General features: G+C 36.0%; 1 protein-coding gene across 4 annotated transcripts; it reads right to left on the reverse strand.

Moving 5' to 3' along the window:
* Window positions 1–9,443: 9,443 nt before the first annotated feature.
* Window positions 9,444–17,832, reverse strand: anp32e (acidic (leucine-rich) nuclear phosphoprotein 32 family, member E). Of its 4 annotated transcripts, none has more exons than XM_028036977.1 (7): window positions 17,636–17,831; window positions 15,035–15,184; window positions 14,271–14,393; window positions 14,031–14,193; window positions 13,046–13,173; window positions 11,270–11,309; window positions 9,444–10,090 (listed from the first exon to the last, which is right to left on the reverse strand). In XM_028036977.1, exons 1-7 carry the CDS (start codon window positions 17,687–17,689, stop codon window positions 10,005–10,007), a joined length of 744 nt encoding a protein of 247 aa, XP_027892778.1. In that variant the 5' UTR covers window positions 17,690–17,831; the 3' UTR covers window positions 9,444–10,004. The 4 variants fall into 4 exon arrangements, with proteins under 4 accessions (XP_027892778.1, XP_027892779.1, XP_027892780.1 ...); XM_028036978.1 differs by having other exon boundaries at window positions 13,082–13,173; window positions 17,636–17,830; XM_028036979.1 differs by lacking the exon at window positions 9,444–10,090 and adding an exon at window positions 10,209–10,246 and having other exon boundaries at window positions 17,636–17,832.
* Window positions 17,833–21,932: the final 4,100 nt, after the last annotated feature.

Below are 21,932 nucleotides of genomic sequence, written 5' to 3' on the forward strand. Positions count from 1 at the left end.
CGCAGGAAATATACAGAACGAGAAAACCAGGCACACCTTAAAGGAACAGACTCTCAGGAAGCATCGACGGCGTGACTGGGACAAAACGCCCAGGACCAATGAACTGTAGATAAAACGCTTAGCGGGCGTTTTGGACAGATTCACAGCACTTCATGGGGATTTAACCCAGATCTGCAGCAGAATGAGGGGCTTCATTATTTTTAAATACCCCTATAAATATCTCATCCTTCCTGAAAAAAACATGAAAATTACTTCTATGTTAAAACAACATTATAGAAAATTAATGTTTTTTTTCAATAACTCTGAAGATGTGTGAGTTGAAAATTATTACAGGAGAGCTGCTACTAAAGATTAATTTAGTAATTATTCTAACGAATAATCAAGATTAACGAACACAGAGGACAGAGTCCACACTGCTGTGTAAAGTAAGGATAGTCAACGCCACTGGAGTGTCAGTTTAGGATTTTCTGCATTTGGTTTTTGCAAAATGAAGGAATTTGATGCATGAGAAAGAATAGATATAAGTTGTTATGTTTGGTTTTACTGAACAAAATCGATAAAGTCGCCTGTAGAGATTACAACCTTAAAACTGCCAGACCACACCGCTGTACGTTTCTCTTTTAGAAACCAGAGAAAATCTGTTTTCTTATTATGTTTACCTTCAATTTAGTCAGTGTTTGAATTAAATGTACAAAGAATTAATGAGCTTATGATTAATTGTTTATTAGATTAAAATTAGTTTCAATTATTTAGTCCTTCTTTTAGTGTTGTAGTTTGGCTGCCAACCAGCAGAGGGCGTCGCTGGTCATCCTTAAGCATATCCAGTTGATACAGAAACAAAGATGGCGGAGGTAATACCAGAAAAAGAGAAACAGTCCAAACAGAATCAGATGTGGGATGAAAAATGCATTTCATGTCGTTCTGTTTTTCTCTTTGTGCAATATAACTCAGTTCTTTAAGAAAATTGCCGCTTATCCATTAATCTTTAGTTGATCGATTAGACCAATCAAATTTAGATTAGCTCTTTAATCGCTAAATAGCACCAAAATTATTTGAATACCAGAAAACAGTGAAATGTTTAGCTTGGTGCTATTTGTAAAGTTACACAGTGAAAGTTTAACTGTTTCAGTTCTGCCAGCAGCTCCACAAAATCAAGCTTTTATTTTGATATTCCACTTCTGCTTACCAGAAAGGTAATTTGCATATTAGCTAAATATTTTTTGTTTGAGCCTGAATATTTAGTTACAAGCTAATTGTTAAGCTAGCAACCTAAATACTTAGTTAGCAATAACTAGCAAAAATATTTTTATTTTAAACTAAATTTCAAACTTAAAAATTTTGTCTGTAATTAAATATTTAATTTGAAAACTAAATATTTATTTTGCAAACTCAATATTTAGCTTGTGAATTAAATATTTAGCTTGGAAATCTGACATTGGTAAATGTATGAATAACCTGGTGAAAATATTAATTTGAAAAATTAATTCCTGCATTTTTTTCTCTCTCTATGACAGGCTGTTAATTTTTTACAGTGTAACTCTTCAAACGGCAGTACAGGTGCCAATACTTTGCGCATGTATTGGTTTCCATATTTGTTCTTTAATGGCAGGTTTATTTACCGATAGACATGGCGGACCGTTCATGTTCGCATCAGAGCGGAGTAAATAATTCACACCGAATCTGTGTGACTCGGCACGGATGCACGGCGGTGTTTTACATGTTTTATTAACACACACACCTCCACACACACACACCTCCACACACACACCCACACACACACACACACACACACACACACACACACACAGCCAGTCGGTGTTCCAGGTCAGTGTTACAGCTTGTTCTGTTAAAGCAGTGAGGATTACGGAGGGGGATGGGAAACTCCGACCTCCTTTATTCAGCCGAACTGCGCATTAAAACACTTCCGGTTCCAATTCATGACGTCATCAGGCTTCCATTACTCCTTCAGTTACATGTAGCCTACTGGAGGAACGAATATTGAACTGGTTACCAATAATCTGATGCTGTTCCATCCATCCATCCATCCATCCATCCATCCATCCATCTCTTGTCTTCTTTCCTTAACAACAGTCTCTCACTGTGAGCTAAATGTGCGTTTGGTGAACTTTTGGTTAAAACATGTTTATTTTTCATTAAGAAAATCCAGAAATTTTACTCAAGTAACAGCAGAGGTGTTTTTTAATAAAATTACTTAAGTAAGACTAAAAGGTATAGCATAGTAAAAATACTCCTAAAAGTTTTTTGGTTTTTTTCAAAAAAAGTTACTCAAGTAAAAGTAATTGAGTAAATGTTACTAGTTACTAACCAACTCAGGATACGAAACAACATTTTAAAAAATTTTCCCAATCTGCCATTTTCCACACTAAAGCAGAAAATCATCAGCCAAAAGAATCACATCATCTGCAAAAAACAGATATAAAGCCCTAAGGATGCCAGAGCTTTCGTTATCTTCTTTATTTTAAATCAAGTTGTGTCTTTAGGGCGGGATTTGGTGCAACACTTGATCTGCAGCTTCAACATGATCCTGGATGCTGTGGAGCTTCAAGGCCCTGGGCTGCGACTGCCAGGCTGACATCATTAAGTTCAGCTGCAGCTTGCCATCCGGCTGCCGACGTAGCAACAGAACTAAAAATACTTCCTGTTTATTATACACACACACACACACGCAGACACACACTGGAGTGCATTACTTTGACTTCTATGTCATCCTGGACAGTAACCGTTACCTAATATGCTGTTTTATGATGTGATGATCACTTTTGCTCTCAGAACGTGACAGTGGAAACATCACTAAGCTAATAACTCACCCAATCACACAAAATTACCAGCTAACTTGGAGGAAACGTGAATTTGTGTCGTATCTGCATGTATCCATGTCTCATTAAAAGACCATGACCAGCAGAAGCTTTTAGGTCAAAGAGTTTAAATATTTCAGAGGAGCTAAAACGCATCATCATGTCACAACCTACAATTCGACAGAACTTAGATATTCTGAATTTTTAAGTGATAACTTTTCTCATTTGGAGGTGAAGCCTAAAGCACACAGAGTCAGTGAGAAAGGCATTTTTTATCTTAAATCTGACCCATGAGTCTCTGCTAACACGTTAGCATCTGAACATGAACCCTGCCAACAGGGACTGATTCATATTTCATCAGAAAAGCTGCGCTACAGACTGACTGACTCCTCTGAGGAAACGCAACCCGGAGCTGATAAATGTGCTTCATATTGATCTGTGGGAACGCTTTCCGAGAAACAGAAATGTAGAATGTAATGATCTCTCCAGCCTGGTTATTGCAAACACATTAGATTATATTATAGGGATGTAGAAAGAGGGTTTTTTTGTATTTATTCTGGAATATCTACCAGTGATCTTCAAACCATTTTTTTCTGGGTTATGGTATTTAATATTTAACTCAGTGTAGTAATAAGGAAGTACTTTGGCACAATGACACAACGCTAAGTAAACATGCATTCTGTTGGTTGAATGTTCCCTTTGTACTGCATAGATGCCCAGAGAGGCAAATATTCTCCTCATTTACAGAGAAATAAATCACTTCTAATTTTATGATCATTTTAATGTGAAAAGCTTCATGTCATCCAGAAACAATGAGGTAAATATCTGATTCCCTATAATACTGCCCAAACCCAACCAACACAACTAACTCAGGCAGTCAACTAACTCACTAACTAAGCAACCAAACGAACAATCAGCATGTAATTCAGAAAACAACCAACCAACCAATCCACAACTAACTAATCAACCAAAGAATCAACCAATCACTTACCAATCAAGCAGCAACTCAACCAGAAAACCAACCAACCAATCAGTCCATAACTAACTAACCAGTCAACCAGCTAACTAACTAGTCAGTCAGTCAGTCAGTCAATCAAAGAACCAACCAACCAGCAATCCAACCAGAAAATTAACCAACCAACAAACATGAGTTATGGCATGAGTAAAACCTCTCAAAGATCAATAAACTTTAATTTATAACAAATGTTTACCACTGTAACTGGAAGACATTTTGAATAAATAAACAAAGCAACAAATAAAATAAATTATGAAATCTGTAAACAAAATTGTTCTTCAAAAAGAGGAGAAGATTGAGACCAAAACACCAAACAATCATGGAAATTATTGAGTCTGTTTTAATTTATCATGCTATTAATTGATTTATTTGAAGTGTTTTCTCAGACAGGAAGCTCCCAGAGGAGACGTGTGTGTGTGTCAGTGTGTGTGTTAGTTTGTGTGTGTGTGTGTGTGTGTGTGTGTGTGTTCACAGCTGCTGCCTCCATCAATAGACAGTTTATCTGTTTGAGCTGTTTAAATTTCACAAAGTGGATCAAATGGAAGAGGAGAATAAAAATGGAGGCTGGGCATCGGAGGTCACGACTATTAGCATCCTGATCCCACCTCCTTGTTTCCTTCCCTCGCTCCCTTCTCCTGCTTTAATGTGGCTGATTTCAAGCAGCTTCTGCAGATCAAATGTCTCTCAAATCAAACAGAGACGCAAACGTCCTGAAAAACAGCAACAGGATCAATCAGAGTGGAAATAAAAGATCTAACAGAAACAAAGCTGTGAAATTATCCTTTTATTTAGCTCCAACACTCAGCTGGAATATTATTTCTAAAATGCTGAAGTCATTTATAATTTAAAGCTCAGCAGGAAGACACAGGAAGGAAGAGAAGACCGCCCCCTGCTGGATAAATCATGAACAAAATCTACAGAAATAACAAATGTTCATTAAATTCAACAATTTGACTCAGAAGGTGAAACTACTGTATTTAATAAATTCATGACAACCAAAGTTATGTATTTTCATTTTCTTTCTTTAATGTTAATGACTATGTATCATATCTAAATCCAAACTTACACAAAAACCCACAAAATCTTACAAAGTAATTTTGTTAGTACATTTTAAATAAGACAAAAATAAGTTCTAAGTAACTTTTAAGTGAGATATAGGACCTTATTTTGAGTCAATAATCCCTTAATATTGATTTCAAAAAGTACTGGAGACTATTTCACTTGTAAGATATGAAAAATGTCCAGTTTTAAGTGAAATAATCTGCCGGTGAAGCTTTTTATATAAATATCTTTTTTAGATTTAACAAATATTAGGAAGATATTTACTTAAAACTGTCTTCTATATCTTGCTAAAAAAGTTGCTTGTAAGTTAGTTTTGTTTTATTTCCAGTGTACTGATGTATTTAGATTAGAAAATAGACAAAAATAATTAGTAATATTTTGTGTTTTTAGCAGAAATGTTCCCTTACTGACAAGTAGGTTGATGTATTTTACATTTATATGCACTGAATGATTGGTTGGGGCTCCTTATGCATGAATTACTTTCATCTGAAAAGTGAACTTTGGATCACTGGTTCAGTTCTTTCTCTTCTGATCACAGCTAACGCTAATCTGGGAGTGATGAACCAAAAACAAAACATTATGAAAGAGGGTTTTTGGGCAAAATTTCAAATTTAGGTCTGGATAAACGTATTTATTTTTATTCCAATTAGGATTTTCTAAACAATAGTTGTAATCATATTACTACCAACAATCAGCTGATTTTATGTTAGAATATTTTTTTATTAGATCTTTAACTTAGCAAACACGTCTTTATAAAACAAATATGTCCGCCACATCGTTTAAAAATATAATACCAACATCAGTTTCAGAAGTTTTCATCTAAATAAATCTGATCCGTCACTGCTTGTTGTCATAAACCTGTCAAACCCATAGGGGGCAGTGTAGCGCAAAGCAGCCAATCAGATTGCTTCAAAACATCCGGGACTTCCTGTTAGAAATTAAACATGGCGCCAGTAGGTTCGTCTGTGTGGATAAATAGCTGAACTAGTTTTAAATTGCGTAATAGAATATAAAGTCAATAAAACACAATGTTGATCAGGAATCACGTCAAAGCAAATATGTGGATAAATCGGCGCATTTGTCACCGACTGTAAACACAAATACGAAGTTTTCTCAAATCTACACTCTGATCGAAGTTTTCTTTTTAGAAAATAATCATTTTTAGTGATATTAAACAAAGTGTTCGTGTGGATTAACGGCTCAAAGGCAGGAAAATATATTTATTTTACCCAGATTTCAGACTACATGTGGAAAATTAGCTACAAATGTTTATCAAAATGTTTTTACCTCAACAGGTCCAACAGATGGCGTCTCCTTTCTGTTGCTTCCTGACTGAAATATTCCTCATTTAAGGAAATTAAAACATAGAATAATAATAAAAGAGGAGGCAAACAAACCCTGAAGTCAAAATAAATAGATTTTAATGAACATTGTTAATGCTGATCTGCCATAGATCATAAAAATAACAAAATGACAGACAGACAGAAAGTCAAACAGCAGGTTGAGCCTAAGTTGGTTTAAAATGTCAGCTCTAGAAAAACAAAGATGTCTCCCTTTGTTAATTCAGGCTTCCTGCACTTCCATCACTTCTCCCTAAATTAGCTAAGCTTGAGTTTTTAAAGAAACAATAAATCACGTTGTGTTTACTGCAAATGTTTACAACCAAGGTCAGGATTAAATTCAAAATCTGCAGGAACAAACTACACTGCAAAAACAGAAAACCTTAGTGCTTCTAATGCAGATATATTAGTACAGTTGAAATAAGAAAAAAACTATTTATATGTAACCTTTCAGCAAGAAATATAAACTTTTAAAAGTTATTAATAGCTTAATGTTAATTTAAAAACAAATAGATCCACTGGCAGATTATTTAACTTATAACAACACATTTTTAGTGAAATAATCTTCCAGTGGAACTAGTATTGTTTTAAATCAATATTAAGAAATTATTGACTTTAAACAAGCTCATAAATTTAGCTGAAAAGTTAGTTTTGTTTATATCGACTATACTAAAAATACTTGGTGAGATTTTGTGTTTTTACAGTGTAGAGACAAAATAAGGACAGAGAGAAAGAAGGAAATAAGTGAGCAAGGAAAAGTAGGAACAAGGAAAAAGACTAAAGAACAGAAAGAGAAAAGCATCTAAACAAAGAAAATAAACTTTTAAAAAGCAAGAAAGGAAACGAGAAAAGAAGGAAGGAAGGGCAAAATAAATGTAAGATGTAAAGAAGAAAGGATATATGGGAGGAAAAAGGATGAAGGGAAGGGAATAAGGAAGGATCGGTTGGATATGGGAAGGAAGCAAGAGAGGAGGTGAAAAGAAAGGAAAAACACAAGAAGACATGGAAGAAAACAGTGAAGGAAATAAGGAAGAAAGAGAAGCAGGAACCAAGAAAGACAGAAAACAGAGGAGTAAAACAAGGAGAGAGAAAGTGAATGACACAAGGAAGGAACATTTAAAAGATTTAACAGAAAATAAAATCTGGAAATCATTTTTTTTTTCAGACTTGTAATGGTAATTATGTTGGTTTGACACTTTGTTGCTCCACAGCGCCCCCTTCTGATTACAACAAAGAGAGCCTGAGGAGGCGAGGAAAGGAGTCAAGGATATTAAAATCTGAGCATGAGAACCGGAAGTGGGCGGAGCCTGAGCTGTGACATCATGGTGATCTGACAGTTAAAAAAACAAACAAGCCGCTCACTTTAAAAATATTAACAGCTGCTGATTCAAAACAACATAAACCAAGAAGAAGAAAAAAAACACATTAAGAAAACAATAAAACACTCAAATCAAAGAAAACCCACAAATCTAAGATTTCCTTCCATTCTATCACAAAAAACGACGTACAACGAGTCAAACACACACCGAAACGACAGGGTCTGCTTGTGTGGACCTGAGGAGCGGCAGGTCTTCCTATCACTACCAGGAGAGGAGCGGACATGGCTGGATCTACGTGGTTCTGCCCTGACAAACATGGCTTCCCTGAAGGGCTCCGAGGTTCTGACGGGGATCCAGCTGCAGCACCACTCAGCTGGTAAGTTTTTAAAAGATTTTCTGTGAGTTTTGTTGCTGCTGGATCATTTGAAACAGGAAAATTGCAAAGATTTAGACATAATCTAGAGTAAGGGAGTTCAAAGTGGAGTCCGGGGGCCGTTTGTGGCCCCTGGAATAGATTGTTTGCGGCCCAACCCTGATCACAATTAAAGAATTAATTAAATAAATTAGGACAATCCTATGGCTTTTGAATTAAAATCTACTTAAAAACATGTTGTCATGGTAACCAGAACCACATCTACTCATTCACTTGTACTCTAAATTTCACTTAACAGTAAGTGTTTTCAAACGAAGACTGACCTACATCCTGTTTTTATCGCTAAGAACAGATGAAATATTTTTTGTTTTCTTCAGTAAAGCATAAAATAATTAGCTAATGGATGCTTTTTATTAATTTACTTAAATTAATTTCATTTGAATTATTTCTTATAATTTTTAAATAATAATTGTGTTGTAATTGTCTTGTATTTACTGATTGTATTTATTGACAAAATGTGTGTTGTTTAGTTATTTTAACATTGTTTTGTATGACCTCTGTTTGTTTTTAGAGGGCTGATGGATGAAGGATAATTCTGGCAAAGTTTACAAAAAATGTTAATTACTGTGCATTGTCCCTACCAAATAAATTAATAAGTTTTAAAAATGACAAGGAAAACATACAAAAACAATTTAAGCTGCTATCCTGTTCCTATAAAAAAATTCAGATTACTTTATTTGTTTAATTAAATTAGATAGTGATTACTTTATTGTTGAGTACGTTAAAAAAAAAAATCACATTTTTGGTGATTATAGTTTTTTAAAATGATATTTGGCCTGCACTTAATTTTGTTGTGACAAAAAGTTTGGACACTCATGATTTAGAGGTTTGAAAATAAACCAGTAATTCATAGTTTCCAATCAGACAGAGATATGAATAAATATAGTGGATTTTTATTAAAATACTAAATTATTCCAATAGAAAGCAGCGTTTAGTTCCCGTATATTTGGCCTAGCTTCTAGTGCACTTGAAATATAATAAAACTAACTTACACGTAACTTTTCAGCAAGAAATATGAGCTTGTTTTAAGTAAATATTTCCTTAATATCGGTGAAAAAGTTCAGTTGGCAGATTATTTCACTTGAAATATGGAAAAAATTAAAACATTAAAATAAAAAACATTTAATTTCCCTTTGGGATCCATAAAATATATTTTAATTGAACTGAATTAAATGTCCTGTTTTAAGTGAAATAATTTGCCAGGAACTAGAACTGGGTTGCTAGGCGATGGGCTGGGCTTGGCTGGGGTTGCTAGGTAACGCACAGTGCCAGTGGAATTAGTACTTTTTAAAAATCAATATTAAGGAATTAATGACTTGAACAAGCTCCTATATTTTGCTGAGAAGTTGCTTGTAAGTTAGTTATTTCTTATTTTTAGTGTACTAAGACATTTGAACTAGAAACTCGACTAAAAGTACTTGGAAAGATTTAGTGTCTTTGCTATGTAAGATTATTTTAGTAGAAATACATTTCCTGAAGGATTCAAGCTGGGTTTCTGTTTTCAGAGGGTTTTTTGAGCAGCTCTGTAATAAAACAACCTGGAGTTACGGATGTGGACAGGAATCTCTCATATTATCTGAATTTGGGAACGATCGGCTCTTGGTTTAAAAGGTTTTCCCTGAAGATTTGCGAGAGGCGTGTTTAGCGGGTTTCTGTGCTTGGAGATTGACATTGGCAGGAGCTGCAGCAGCCTGAGGAAAGAAAGCAGAACGTCAGCTGCCCAGCGGCGCCTTTGGATCAGGGGGTTCTGGTTGTGGACGAACACTGGATTTGACCCTGAAGCAGGCTTTCTTTTCTTTTTTTTTTTGTTAAAGGGAAACGTGTGGAGTCTTCAGCTGGAACCAACAGGTAAAGTTCACATCAAATCTCTTCCTCTTTAAATATAATTTCATCTAAAAAAACAAGTGACTCTAACAAACTGAAACCAACTATCTCGGGTCGCGGCGCCGCGGCTGCTGCTTGGTGGAGGTTAGGTCCAGAAGGGGTGGGACGACACGCAGACGACGGCCGGATGGACGACTAGTTGTCCTCGTCATCGTCGTCGTCGTCGCCTTCATCGTCTACGTCTCTCTTCCTCTTCTGTCCCTGAGCGCCCGGCTGCTCCTCTGCAGAGTCAGAACACACAGAGCCTTAAAAAGTATTCACACCATAAAGATTTCATCATGTTGTGTCACATTACAACTAGGGCTGAGACGATTAATCGTGATTAATCAATTATTGAAATATTCATCAACTTATTTAGTTGATGTCCTGCTGCTCCTCTGCAGAGACAGGACATATAGGGCCTTTAAAAAGTATTCACACAACTAAGATTTGATCATGTTTCGTCACAGTGTGAATAGGGCTGAAACGATTAATTGGTTTAATCACGATTAGTCGACTACTGAAATAATCATCCACTAATTTAGTAATCAATTAAACGTTAACTGGAGCATACAAACTCAATTGAGGTCATTTTCTGAAAGAACAATACAGTTAAAGCCAGAACAATTAAGCCAAAATTGAGAAAAAATATATACATTTTGCATTTAAATTAATAAAAAAAACTGTCATAGGTAAAATAGCAAAAAAAAGGGGGCCCAAAAAGAGCCGTGGTGTACCCCACATCAGGACTGAAACGATTAATCGATTACTGAAATAATCATAAACTAATTTAATAATTGATTAATAATTAACTGAAGTATACAGATTCGAAGGAAGCCATTTACTTAAAGAACAACATTTTCAGAGCAGTAATTATGTCAAAAATGAACAAACAATATATACATTTTACATTTAAGATAAAAAAACAAAACAACTATCTGCCTGTTAATGTTTTACCCAGAACTCCTCAGATGGCATTTTTTATATTCACCTGGTTCAAATTCACTAAAGGAATGCTATACTATTCCATTTTAGCCAATAAAATGTTTATTTATTATTTAAAAAGGAATTGAATTATTTGTTTAATTGCCTGTCTTAATGTATTTCTTTTAGAAAGATTCAAATGAAAAAGATGCAGAATGAGCCAATTTTTTTATCTGATTGATTGCTTAATTGCCAGAATACCTGAATAACTAATAACTAAAATAACTATTAGTTGCAGCCCTAGTTTATGTTTTGGAAAAACCTTGAAAACTCTCCATTTAGTCTGACTCAGTTTGAGCTTTTTCATGAAGATGAATGAAGAAGTTTCAGTTTTTGAAAAGGAAAACTGAGAACTATCCTTCCACTTCGTCTCCATCACTTACAATTCTAGTAAAAATAATAAAAGTTTCAACTTGAACCAGCTGCAGGATCCTCACCTTCCTCCTCTGCATAGTCATCCTCATCCTCGTAATCTTCCTGAAACGAAGAGCAGACACAAAAAAGAGATGGAGAGAAATTTAAAAACTTTAAAGTGACGTTGAAAACGTGAAAAGCGTTAGATGTTTCTGGTTGGACGACACTAATGAGGCTCTTTGTCTATTTGTCAGGACAACATGGAGACCGAGTCAACAACCATCAGACCAACTCTGGAGGTGAAGCTTCCCGAGTTAAAAAACTTCAAAACGCACTGCAAAAACACAAAATACTACCAAGTACTTATGGTCTTTATTCTGGTGCAAATATTAATACACTTTAAATAAGACAAAACTGACTTACAAGTAACTTTTCAGCAAGAAATAGGAGCTTGTTTCAAGTCAATAATTCCTTATAATTGATTTAAAAAATACTAGTCCCACTGGAAGATTGATATAAGTAAACTAAAGCGATGTAGCTTAAAAATAACATCTCAGATTTTTTCATCCCAGATCTGATTTTAATCAACTTTTTTCTCATTTTCTTTTCTAGAAAGAAATCACAAATGGCAGAAAATACTTTAAAAAAGTGGATTTTGTTTCAGTCATTCCTTCTGTGAGTTGGACAGCAAAGAATTAGGGCCAGAATAAAGTTTCTGTTGTATTAGCAGAATAAAGATTCAGTTTTACCAGAATAAAGTTGTTTTAATGAGAAAAGCTCTGATAGAGTCATCTTGGTCAGACATGACCAGATGAGCCCAGGTGGTTTCTCATTTGTTTTAAAGCCCTGCCATCCATCCATCCATCCATTTTCCGTTCACCCTTGTCCCTAATGGGGTCGGGAGGGTTGCTGGTGCCCATCTCCAGCTACGTTCCGGGCGAGAGGCGGGGTACACCCCGGACAGGTCGCCAGTCTGTCGCAGGGCTTAAAGCCCTGCTACTGATAATAATTTGATTATGATGTATTAAAAAGTGAAGTATTTCCTTATTTGTAAAAATTACTCCAAAGTGTAACTTCACACGACTCTCAACATTCCTCATTATAATTAATCTTTTTAATTTTTGTGTTGGAGTTCTCATAAAATTATTTCTTCATTCTCCTAAAATTTTGACTTTATTTTGATAACATTAACAATTAATTCCCTCATTATTTCAACTCTATTGCCCTAAAACGGTATTCTTGCAATATTATGACTTTATTTCCACAATAAAGTAATTATAGTTTATTGCAGAGTTCACCTGAACTCAAAGTTAAATAGAAACTTTAAAACAAAATGGCCGCCGCCCTGGGCGAGCTGACATCACTCTGTACTACGGAACCGAAGGAGTCGATTGGTGAAAAAAAATCGATATTTTCCAAACATTAAATCTTCGATCAATTGATCAAATGGATTTATCGCTCAGAGCGAACCAAGACATTTTTCTCATATTATAAGTGAAATAATCTTCCAGATGAACTAGAACTTATTATTGACTTAAAACAAGCTCATATATTTTGCTGAAAAGTTCTTTGCAATTTAGTTTTAATTTATTTAAAGCGTAATAAGATATTTGAACTAGAAACTAGATCAAAAATTATTTTGTGTTTTTGCAGTGTGGACCGTCAGTGGTGGTTGTTCTGGTGCTGAACTTGGTCCACAACAACACTATGCCTGAGGTGAGTCCGTCTAACTGGACCGGGTCTAACAGAACCAGCAGCAGCTCTGATGCAGGATTCTGTTCTCTGCTGCATGATGGGATGGGAGGGATGAAGGGAGGAGGCTGCTATGAATCCTGAGGTTTCAGAGGCGAGTTGCCCACCTGATTGGCCTGGTTCACCTGAAAGCTCAGCCCCACCTCTCTTCCCTCTGAGCCATCCTCATCCTCCTCTTCGTCATCCTCCTCCCCGTAGTCGCCTGTTGGCCCCGCCCGGTCCTCACCGTCCTCGTCTGTAAGCAGAGACCAACACCGAACGTTTTCGATCACATGCAGACAGAAACATTCCCACGAAGCAGCAGGCCAGGACCGCTGAGTTAGAGGATTAGGGACAATAAAACAAAAACAAAATCTGACATTTTTATATGGATTTTGACTTTAAACTCATTCTAATTCTGTTAACCTTAGTCTAAATTCAAACAAGTAATCAAACATTCTTCAATTATGTAGTTTGATATGAAAAATGATCACATAATAGTTTCTTCCTTGTTATAGGATTTGCAAACCGGCACTTTTTCCACTCTTAAAACCGGTCCCAAATTTGTTTTGTAGATTTGAGTTTTAAGAGATTAAAGTTAGAATTCTAAGAAAAAGGCCAAATTTGGAGTCTAAAGTCAAAATCACTATCAAAAAAGTTAAAATTCTGAGATAAAAGTCAAAATTCTGAACTTTGCCTTTTCCCCAAAAGGCAAAGTTTAGAGAAAAATCTAAATTCTGTGAAAAAAGCCAAAATTCTGAGTTTAAAGTCAAAATACTGACAAAAAAGTAACAATTCTAAAATTATAATCTGAATTCTGAGAAAAAAGTACAAATTCTGAGAAGAGTCAAAGTTATTTTAAAAAGTCAAAATTGTGAGAAAAAGTTAAAATTCTGAGATTAAAAATCAGGATTCTGTAAAAATGTCAAAATTGTGAGAAAAAGACAAAATTCAGGGAAAAATATAAGAATTCTGTGAAAAAGGTCAGAGTTCTGAGATTAAAGTAAGAGTTTTTTAACATCTCTTTTCTGCTCTGGTGGCCCTGGCCCTCTTCCGTGGTTCTGAGTCGTTTTGGTCCATCAAACCGGGCTCAGGCGGAGGTCATCCTCTCACCTTCGTCGTCGGCCTCAGAGTCTGGCGCCTCGTTGTCCTCCTGGTCGAAGCCGTCCAGGTAAGTCACCTGAGGCAGCAGCTCGAACACGCTCTCCCTGTAGTCCTCCAGAGAGGTGATCTCACAGTTAAACAGGTCCAGACTCTGCAGGCTCTTCAGGTTTTGCTGAAGGAAACGTCACAAAGTAAGACTCTCCTAATAATAATAAACTAAAACGAACCAAACTAAACGAGGTAACTGACCAGCGCCTCCAACGTGCTCAGCTCTTTAATCTTGTTCCCGCTCAGGTTGAGGTAGGTCAGGTTGGGACATTTCTGTGCTAGAGTCTCCAGAGACCCCGATAAGTTGTTGTCACTCAGCTCCAACTGAGAGGAAAATGACTGGTTTAATATTCAGGAGAACAAAAATAACTTCATGTAGACATTCCTGCTTGAGCCTACAGTCAGAAACAGAGTTTTATAGAGCTGAAAATCACAGATAAGAACAATTTTTAGCTAAAATATTACAACAACAGACCGGTCCGGATGACTTCATCTAAGAGGAAAACCAAACAATGGAAGAATAAGATTGAAAACAGCCACATAATCCTTCAAATCCTTCTTGGATAAATAGCTGAAACTAAAGAAAAACCATAAAAAGTATTAATCTTTGCTCAAATTATGTTTGTATTCATATTACCAGTGAAACAGGTGAAGGAGAAACTACTTATTGCTGTGATCTGAAAGTTCATTGTGTAGTTTTGGGTCTGAGACAAGCACAATGGCGACACCTGGTGGACTAACAGGTGAACTACATGTATTATTCAATACAAAAACAAACACAAAACGCTTCATTCCACCTCCGCCGCCATTAGACATTTCTGAACTATTTCAATTAATTCTGCATTTTTATTAGCATATTGATTCTCTGAAAAAACATATGAATTTAAATCTCTGAAGTTTAAACTTAGATCTCAACATCAGAGTGCAAATGTTTGTGGTTCAGGTGACAGGTGAGGTGGGCTTACCTTCCGTAGTTTGGGCAGTGAAGGCAGCTTCGCCAGTGAGCTCAGACCCACGTTGACCACGCTGAGAAACTCCAGCTCTGTGAACTCGTCCGTCAGACCTTCGACCTCGCCATCAGCAGACCGACTGTTGTCCACAACCAGCTCCACAATCTGAAACAGCAAAGACAAACCCATCGATTAGAAATCATTATTACTATGTTCACCAAACACAGCAGAAACTGAAATATCCCACTTTTTCATGACTGCAAATGGATCAGAATGTTTTTATACAATTTGTTTTAGATTGAGCGAAAATTCTCATAGAAAACAACATAAATAATGATCATTTATTCACATTAATTTATAAACTACTACACTAAATCGGTTCATTTTTATTCATGACAAAATTAAACAATAATTAATTAATGAAAAATTAATTGATCAGAAAACAGACAAAACAATAACAAAAGGCACAGGCCTTACATTTATACAAATAAATAAGTTTTATTTCTATTTATAAATGAATTTATTTATTCTGTATTTACATCTAAAAATTATATATTTTGCATTTATATTTGTTATATAATTATTAATAATATTATTACTTATGTTTTACTATATTAGTACATATTTAATTATAATTCATATATTGGACGAGTTTAAATATCTGGGTCTCTATTAAAGCTGCAGTATGTAACTTTTATAAAAATATATTTTTACATATTTGTCAAAACTGTCACTATATCATGATAAGAGCAATAATCTGTGAAAAATCTAGCCTTGTCCCAGTGCCACATAGAAACAACCAATCAAATCAATCAAAGGAGGGTCTTAGCGCTGTCAATCACTCTGTGTTGCTGCTCCTCCTATGTAGTGAATGCTCAGACCAGTTAGCATGGCCACCAATGACAGTGGATTAACACTTTTCCTGTAATGGTAAGTTGTTTCTCCCCCTTTAGCACACTTAGCAGTACATGAGCTTGATTGACAGCGCTAAGACCCTCCTCCTGGCTCTGATTGGTTGTTTTTGGTTGGGAGAGGTGCATTTCTTCAGATGATGTGAAGGAGATCAATCTGTTCACTGATTATCTGTCTCATATTATACTCTCATAACATGGTAGTCTTAACAAATATGTAAGAAAGAAACATTTTTATGAAAGTTACATACTGCAGCTTTAACTAAACCTGTGTATACCGTAAATAAATAACAAAATAAATGGGCCAATGTAGTTCCTGTTGTATTGGTCAGACTACTGGTTTTACTCTGACTAGTAGCTGGTTTTATTTCCCAGAGTCCTTTGGTCTTCCAAGCCTTATATAACGTAAGAGCCTGAGCGGAGCATCAGCCTGCAGCTCCATCATCATCTGCGCTGTGAGTGTGCAGGGTTTAACCCGCTGTAATCTGCATGCAGTGCTGCAGGAAGAGGAGGAGGAGGTGGAGGTTTCTCTGCATTAACCATCTGCCGGCTTCCCCCAATTTATAAAACATGACCGCAGCGTTTCATCTGTTCAAGTAAATTAACTTGGGAGTATTATTTAACCTGAGCTGCTGGTTATATAATACACACTCACACACACGCACAGTCACACACACACACGCATGCAGCTTTAAAGACCCGGTTTATGGGAACAGTCGACACAACCGGGCACACCAATATCTGCGCTCACAGCTTTCACGTAGCTCCTCGAGAGCACACAGTAATCTAATTTCTTGTACTCTTAACGGCTCAGGTGTAACGCCATCTTGTTCCGTTACGTCGTCCTTACTCCGTCGCCGAACCTCCCGGTTACCTGGTGGCCACGTTACCGCGGTGTAACGCCACCTTGTTTTAACCAGTTTCTGTAGGTCACCGACTCGACATTTTCGCCGTCGTCGTCGAAATTTCCGCTCGACACGAAAGCTAATCCGCTTTCTGTAGCGGCAGGTCGGTAACGCGTTACCGCTCCGCCGCGCAGCCTGTGACCGACCTTTGCGCGCCAGCGAGCTGGGTCGGACCAAAACCACCGCAATTTGTTTTTTTTTTAAAAACACACGAAAACACAACAATTTGACTGTGAATTAAAGTGCACATTGCGTGGCGTAACCAGACCTGTTGAAAGAAAGTCTGCTGTAAGACAATGTCGTCGAAGTTTAAAGCGGCGGCGACTTAAAAATGTCCGCTCAGAAAGGACGAGCGAGTCTGTAACGGACATCAGATGAGTTGTTGTTTACCCACACCGTACTCCAGGAAAAACCGATTGAACACAAATAATATTATCATTTTAAAGAGGAGTTTCCCCGAGGAGCAGATACGATGAAAAAAGTTAAAGCCGAACAAGTTGAAGGAATTAGCAGCGTGTATCGACCGTTGAGCCGGAGTGAGAGACGGAATTTTGTCGGAGAGCAGGGGGGCGGTACGACCGAGGAACCCCGTAAGATGCTCCACATATGCCTCAAACAACTATAACGAGCTGGGCTCTAACTCATACTGTCAGCGCGGCGATAAATATAGTTTAGCATGCGATTAGCCCGCTCGAACTCAATAAAGGGAGTAAGTAAGTGCTGAAAGGCGAGAAGCAAGGTCCGGGCTCCGGACGCGCATCACGGACAATTACTACCTTATTACAGTCTAAGTCGCTTACCTCTGCTGGGCTTCGGTTCCGCAGCTCTAAAGTAATCCTCTTCTTCATATCCATGTTTAACTGTGACGTGTGGTTGTTTAGAACCGAGCACTGAGCAGTTGAGAAAAGTCCCGGGGATCAGACGGGTAGCTGCCCTTCTCTGCTGGCCGCAAGTTGCCTACTGATCCTCCATGATAACTTGCGCCCTGCCCCCTCCACTACAGCCTCGCCCACCGAAAGAACGGGGTTGGCCGTCCCTGTTGTCCTCGCTTCTGATTGGTCGACAGAGACGCCAATCACGATCATCGGTATAATAATCCTCTCTCTGGATGGCTTAAAAGGCGGAGGAGTTGTAGTATTGGATGCGGGTGACATTTTTAAATTTGTCAGGGTTGTTGATCTAATCAATCGATTAAAATGATATTAATGTAATTTTTACCAACATTTTTGCTGAATGTGTTTTTTTAAATATATATTTTATTAATATACTATCACAACAAATGTAGGAATATCCAAAATGTATATTTTTAAAAGAAAATATTTTATCACATTACTGAGTAGCTCAATAGTTGGTGCCCCTAACAATCCCATTATAACTAATGTATATGGAGGTTTTTCCTCTAACACATACCTTTTTTAAAATTGATCAGTTCATAGATACTTCTAAGAGCAACTCCTAGTAATCCATGACTTTCTTTTTCCCTGTATTATAAATGTGACATGACAACTGGCCACTAGGCTGGATGAGGACCTATTTTTATCTTACCACCACTCACAGAGACAATGGTGGTAAGGAAGTTTTAAAAAAATAAATAAAACTCATAAGCATGCTGTTGTAACTTCTCAGGATCAGTTTATTAGAAAACCTTTACTTACCAAATGATTGTTTGGGATTAATGGTAGAAAAAAGCCTTTTCTGTCCCATCATCACAAACATAAACACAGATTTTGATATGGGACTATTCTCAAATACCACAATAATCAGATTATTGGCATAAAAATTAAAGTGGCAATGGGTTAAAATAATGGGTAAATATGTTGAAAAGCACTGTTAGGTATGGTAGAGGATCTGTGATGCTGTGGGCCTGTTTCTATTTCAAAAATAATAAACATTAATTAAATAAAAATCTGGGGAACTCCACCAACATTAAATTTCAATATATATGCAATCTATATTAGGAATTTTTTTCCCAATAAATTATCTTGCCATATATTGTGTTGCTTTAAATGTCACAAAATTTATTAAAAAAGAACATAATAAAATGAACATTAGTTTGAAAAAAAAAGCAAACTTATTTACAAATAAAATTTTTTTTAACAAAAAAATGACCAACGCTAAACTACAGAGCTACGCTGTGGTCCAAAAACTATAGAGAGCTCATAAATAAATGAAGCAAACTATGTATGGTTATCATCGCTTTGAAATCTCAAAGACAAAACAAAGGCATTCTTCGAAAACAAAAAAGAAATATATTTAATTGCAGGCAGCCATCATCATCATCATCCTCGTCATCATCCTCAATGTCACAGAGAAGCCAGTAGGTAAAGTTAAAAAAATACAACTTTGTATGTACATAGAAAAGGGTTGGTTTCGCAAAGCTTATAAAAATAACTATAACACAAACAACAGCTAGTCTCAGGTTGAAGGAGAAGTGGGGGGTGGCAGGCAGCTGAGAGGACACATGTGATCGATCCGAGTGCAGTGAAGTTCAGCAACACGAACTGGACCAGCATGTGTTTGGCTTCAGGGGATTCATCTCCAACCTAACTGTAAACTCCTTCATGCTCGAAAGGTTCCTGTAGCTGCACATAAATTTAATTTATTGAGTTTTTACTAACTAATTCATTGAAAATTAATATTTTTTTGCAAGAAAAAGTCAAAACAGTCCTAAATGAGGTTAGTAGTACTTCATTTTACTGTAGGATTGTTCCACAACTTGTTTTTTTTACAAACCGTAAAGTTGTAAACAGGTTGTTCTGCTTCAGTTTGTGGCGGTAACGATCTGTAGATTTAACTGAGATGAGAAAGTTGATGCCCTTATACAGATTTCGCAGAGATGCACCGATCGAGTTGGAATCGGCCAATATTTCCCCAATAAGCTCTGATCAGCAGATCTGATCTATTCTTTAAGTCAAAACAGAGAACTTTTTTGGTTGAAAAATGATTAACCACAAACATGTCATTTGTAGTTTAGCAATAATTAAATTACACATTTTCACTTTTATGTTTTAAAAATAAATAAATTGGTCAAAATCTGATGGCCAGGAAGAGTCTGACCAGTGCATCTCTAATGTTAACCATTTTGATAAAAATCACAACAAAACAACAAGTTGCAACACAAACCGCAAATCCTACTGCAAAAACACAAAATTGTAAGTATCATAAGTATCTGTTATCTAGTTTTTATTGTATATATTCCAGTAGACTTGAAATAAGACAAAACTAAATTACAAATAACTTTTCAGCAAGATACAATTAGTTAATATAGATGAAAAAGTACCAATTCCACAAGAGGATTATTTCATTATAAGAAAAGTATCTTAATATAAATGACATCTGCCAATCGAACTAGCACTTTTATTAATCAATATTAAAGGAATTAGATATACTTTGCTCAAACATGAGATTTGCCTTATTTAAAGTGTACTCAGATATTTCCACTAGAAACTAGACCAAACTTACTTGGTATGATTTTGTGTTTTTGCAGTGTAATCAAGCTTACAGCCAACATCCAGATCCTCCTGAAGCCTCAAAATGAATGCATCAGGCCTTCAGAAACACTGTGCTGTTTGTCACAGAGTTGGTTCCAAACCAGAACCGCAGACAACACTGCAGAATTGGATAAAGATGAAAGATAAGATGGAGAATGCTAGGACAAAGGGAAGACATCAAGTATTTTTCAGCTTCTCGAAGGAAAAACCTTCTTTCCTGCCTGTAACAGATGATCTGGGTTCACCTTTAACATACACAACAATTTAGGGCTCGCCTTTTGGCAGTTTGTTGGTCTACTGCACAGCAGAAAACTGAATAACTCGAGGTACAATTAAATATTTTAACTGGTTTTGGATGACTGTATACGAGCGGGTTTTCTTTTAGGATAAACATGTAATAAAATATCTGTGTAACTGCTAAGTTAGTTTGGCATTAAATGATTCAATATTGCAATATAATGGATCCAATCACAGCAAAAACATAAAATCTTACCAAGTATTTTTGGTCTAGCTTTTGGAGCAAATATCTTGGAACACTTGAAATAAGACAAAACTAAGTTACAAGTAACTTTTCAGCAACACATAGTGGCTTGTTTTAAGTCAATAATTCCTTTTTATTGATGAAAAAGTTCAAGTTCCACTGGCAAGGCGGACTAAAGCCGTTACCTAGCAACCTTAGTCAAACCCAGCCCGTTACTTAGCAACCGGTCTTAGTTCCACTGGCAGATTATTTCACTTACAACAGGATATTTTTCCCATGTTAAAAGTAAAATAATCTGCCAGTGAAACTTGTATTTTTCATCAATATTAAACAAGTTCCTAAATCTTTTTTAAAAGTTTGTTTTGTTTTGTTTCAAGCGTACTAAGCGATTTACAAAAAAAACCAACCTAAACCAAAACTAAAACTGCCTGGTACTACTTGGTAAGATTTAGTGTTTTTGCGGTGATGACGTATCTGAATTTCATGTTTATATCTGAATTTCATGTTTAATATGATGAAATCCCCTCTAAACACTAAAAACGAAGCTCACATTAGAAGGAATCACTGCAGTGTCTCGATAATCGTTCAGTTATGGTCACATGAGGTCAGCTAACTTTGGGATCCACTAAAGTAAACGACAAAACAGAACATAATATATGTTTAAAAAAAGAAAACAAATGGATCTGATGGGATAGTTACTGGCCTTTAAAAAGAGGAGATACTTACAGAGTATTAGGGCCAGGCTGAGAAAAAAAAAACATTAATAGAAATTTCAATTACGAATATAAAGTCATAATATAAGGAGAATAAAGTCAAAATAACACAAGTATAAAGTTGAAAGAAAAGGATATAGTCATAAAATTACAAGATCAAAGTCATAATGGTCCAAGAATTAAGTTATACAACAAGAATTAAGTCAAAATAATACAAGAATAAAGTCCTAATATGAGAACAATTCATATTATTACAAGAACTAAATCAAAATAAAACGAGGATAAATTCTAAATCATGAGAATAAAGTCAGAATATTACCACAATAAAATGGTAATATTATGACTTTAAACTTTTATTTCAACTTTATGTAATGTAAAATCTATTCTTGTACGACTTTATTCTCATATTATT

The sequence above is a fragment of the Xiphophorus couchianus genome, chromosome 13, assembly GCF_001444195.1.
Source record: "Xiphophorus couchianus chromosome 13, X_couchianus-1.0, whole genome shotgun sequence".
Lineage (NCBI taxonomy): Eukaryota > Metazoa > Chordata > Actinopteri > Cyprinodontiformes > Poeciliidae > Xiphophorus > Xiphophorus couchianus.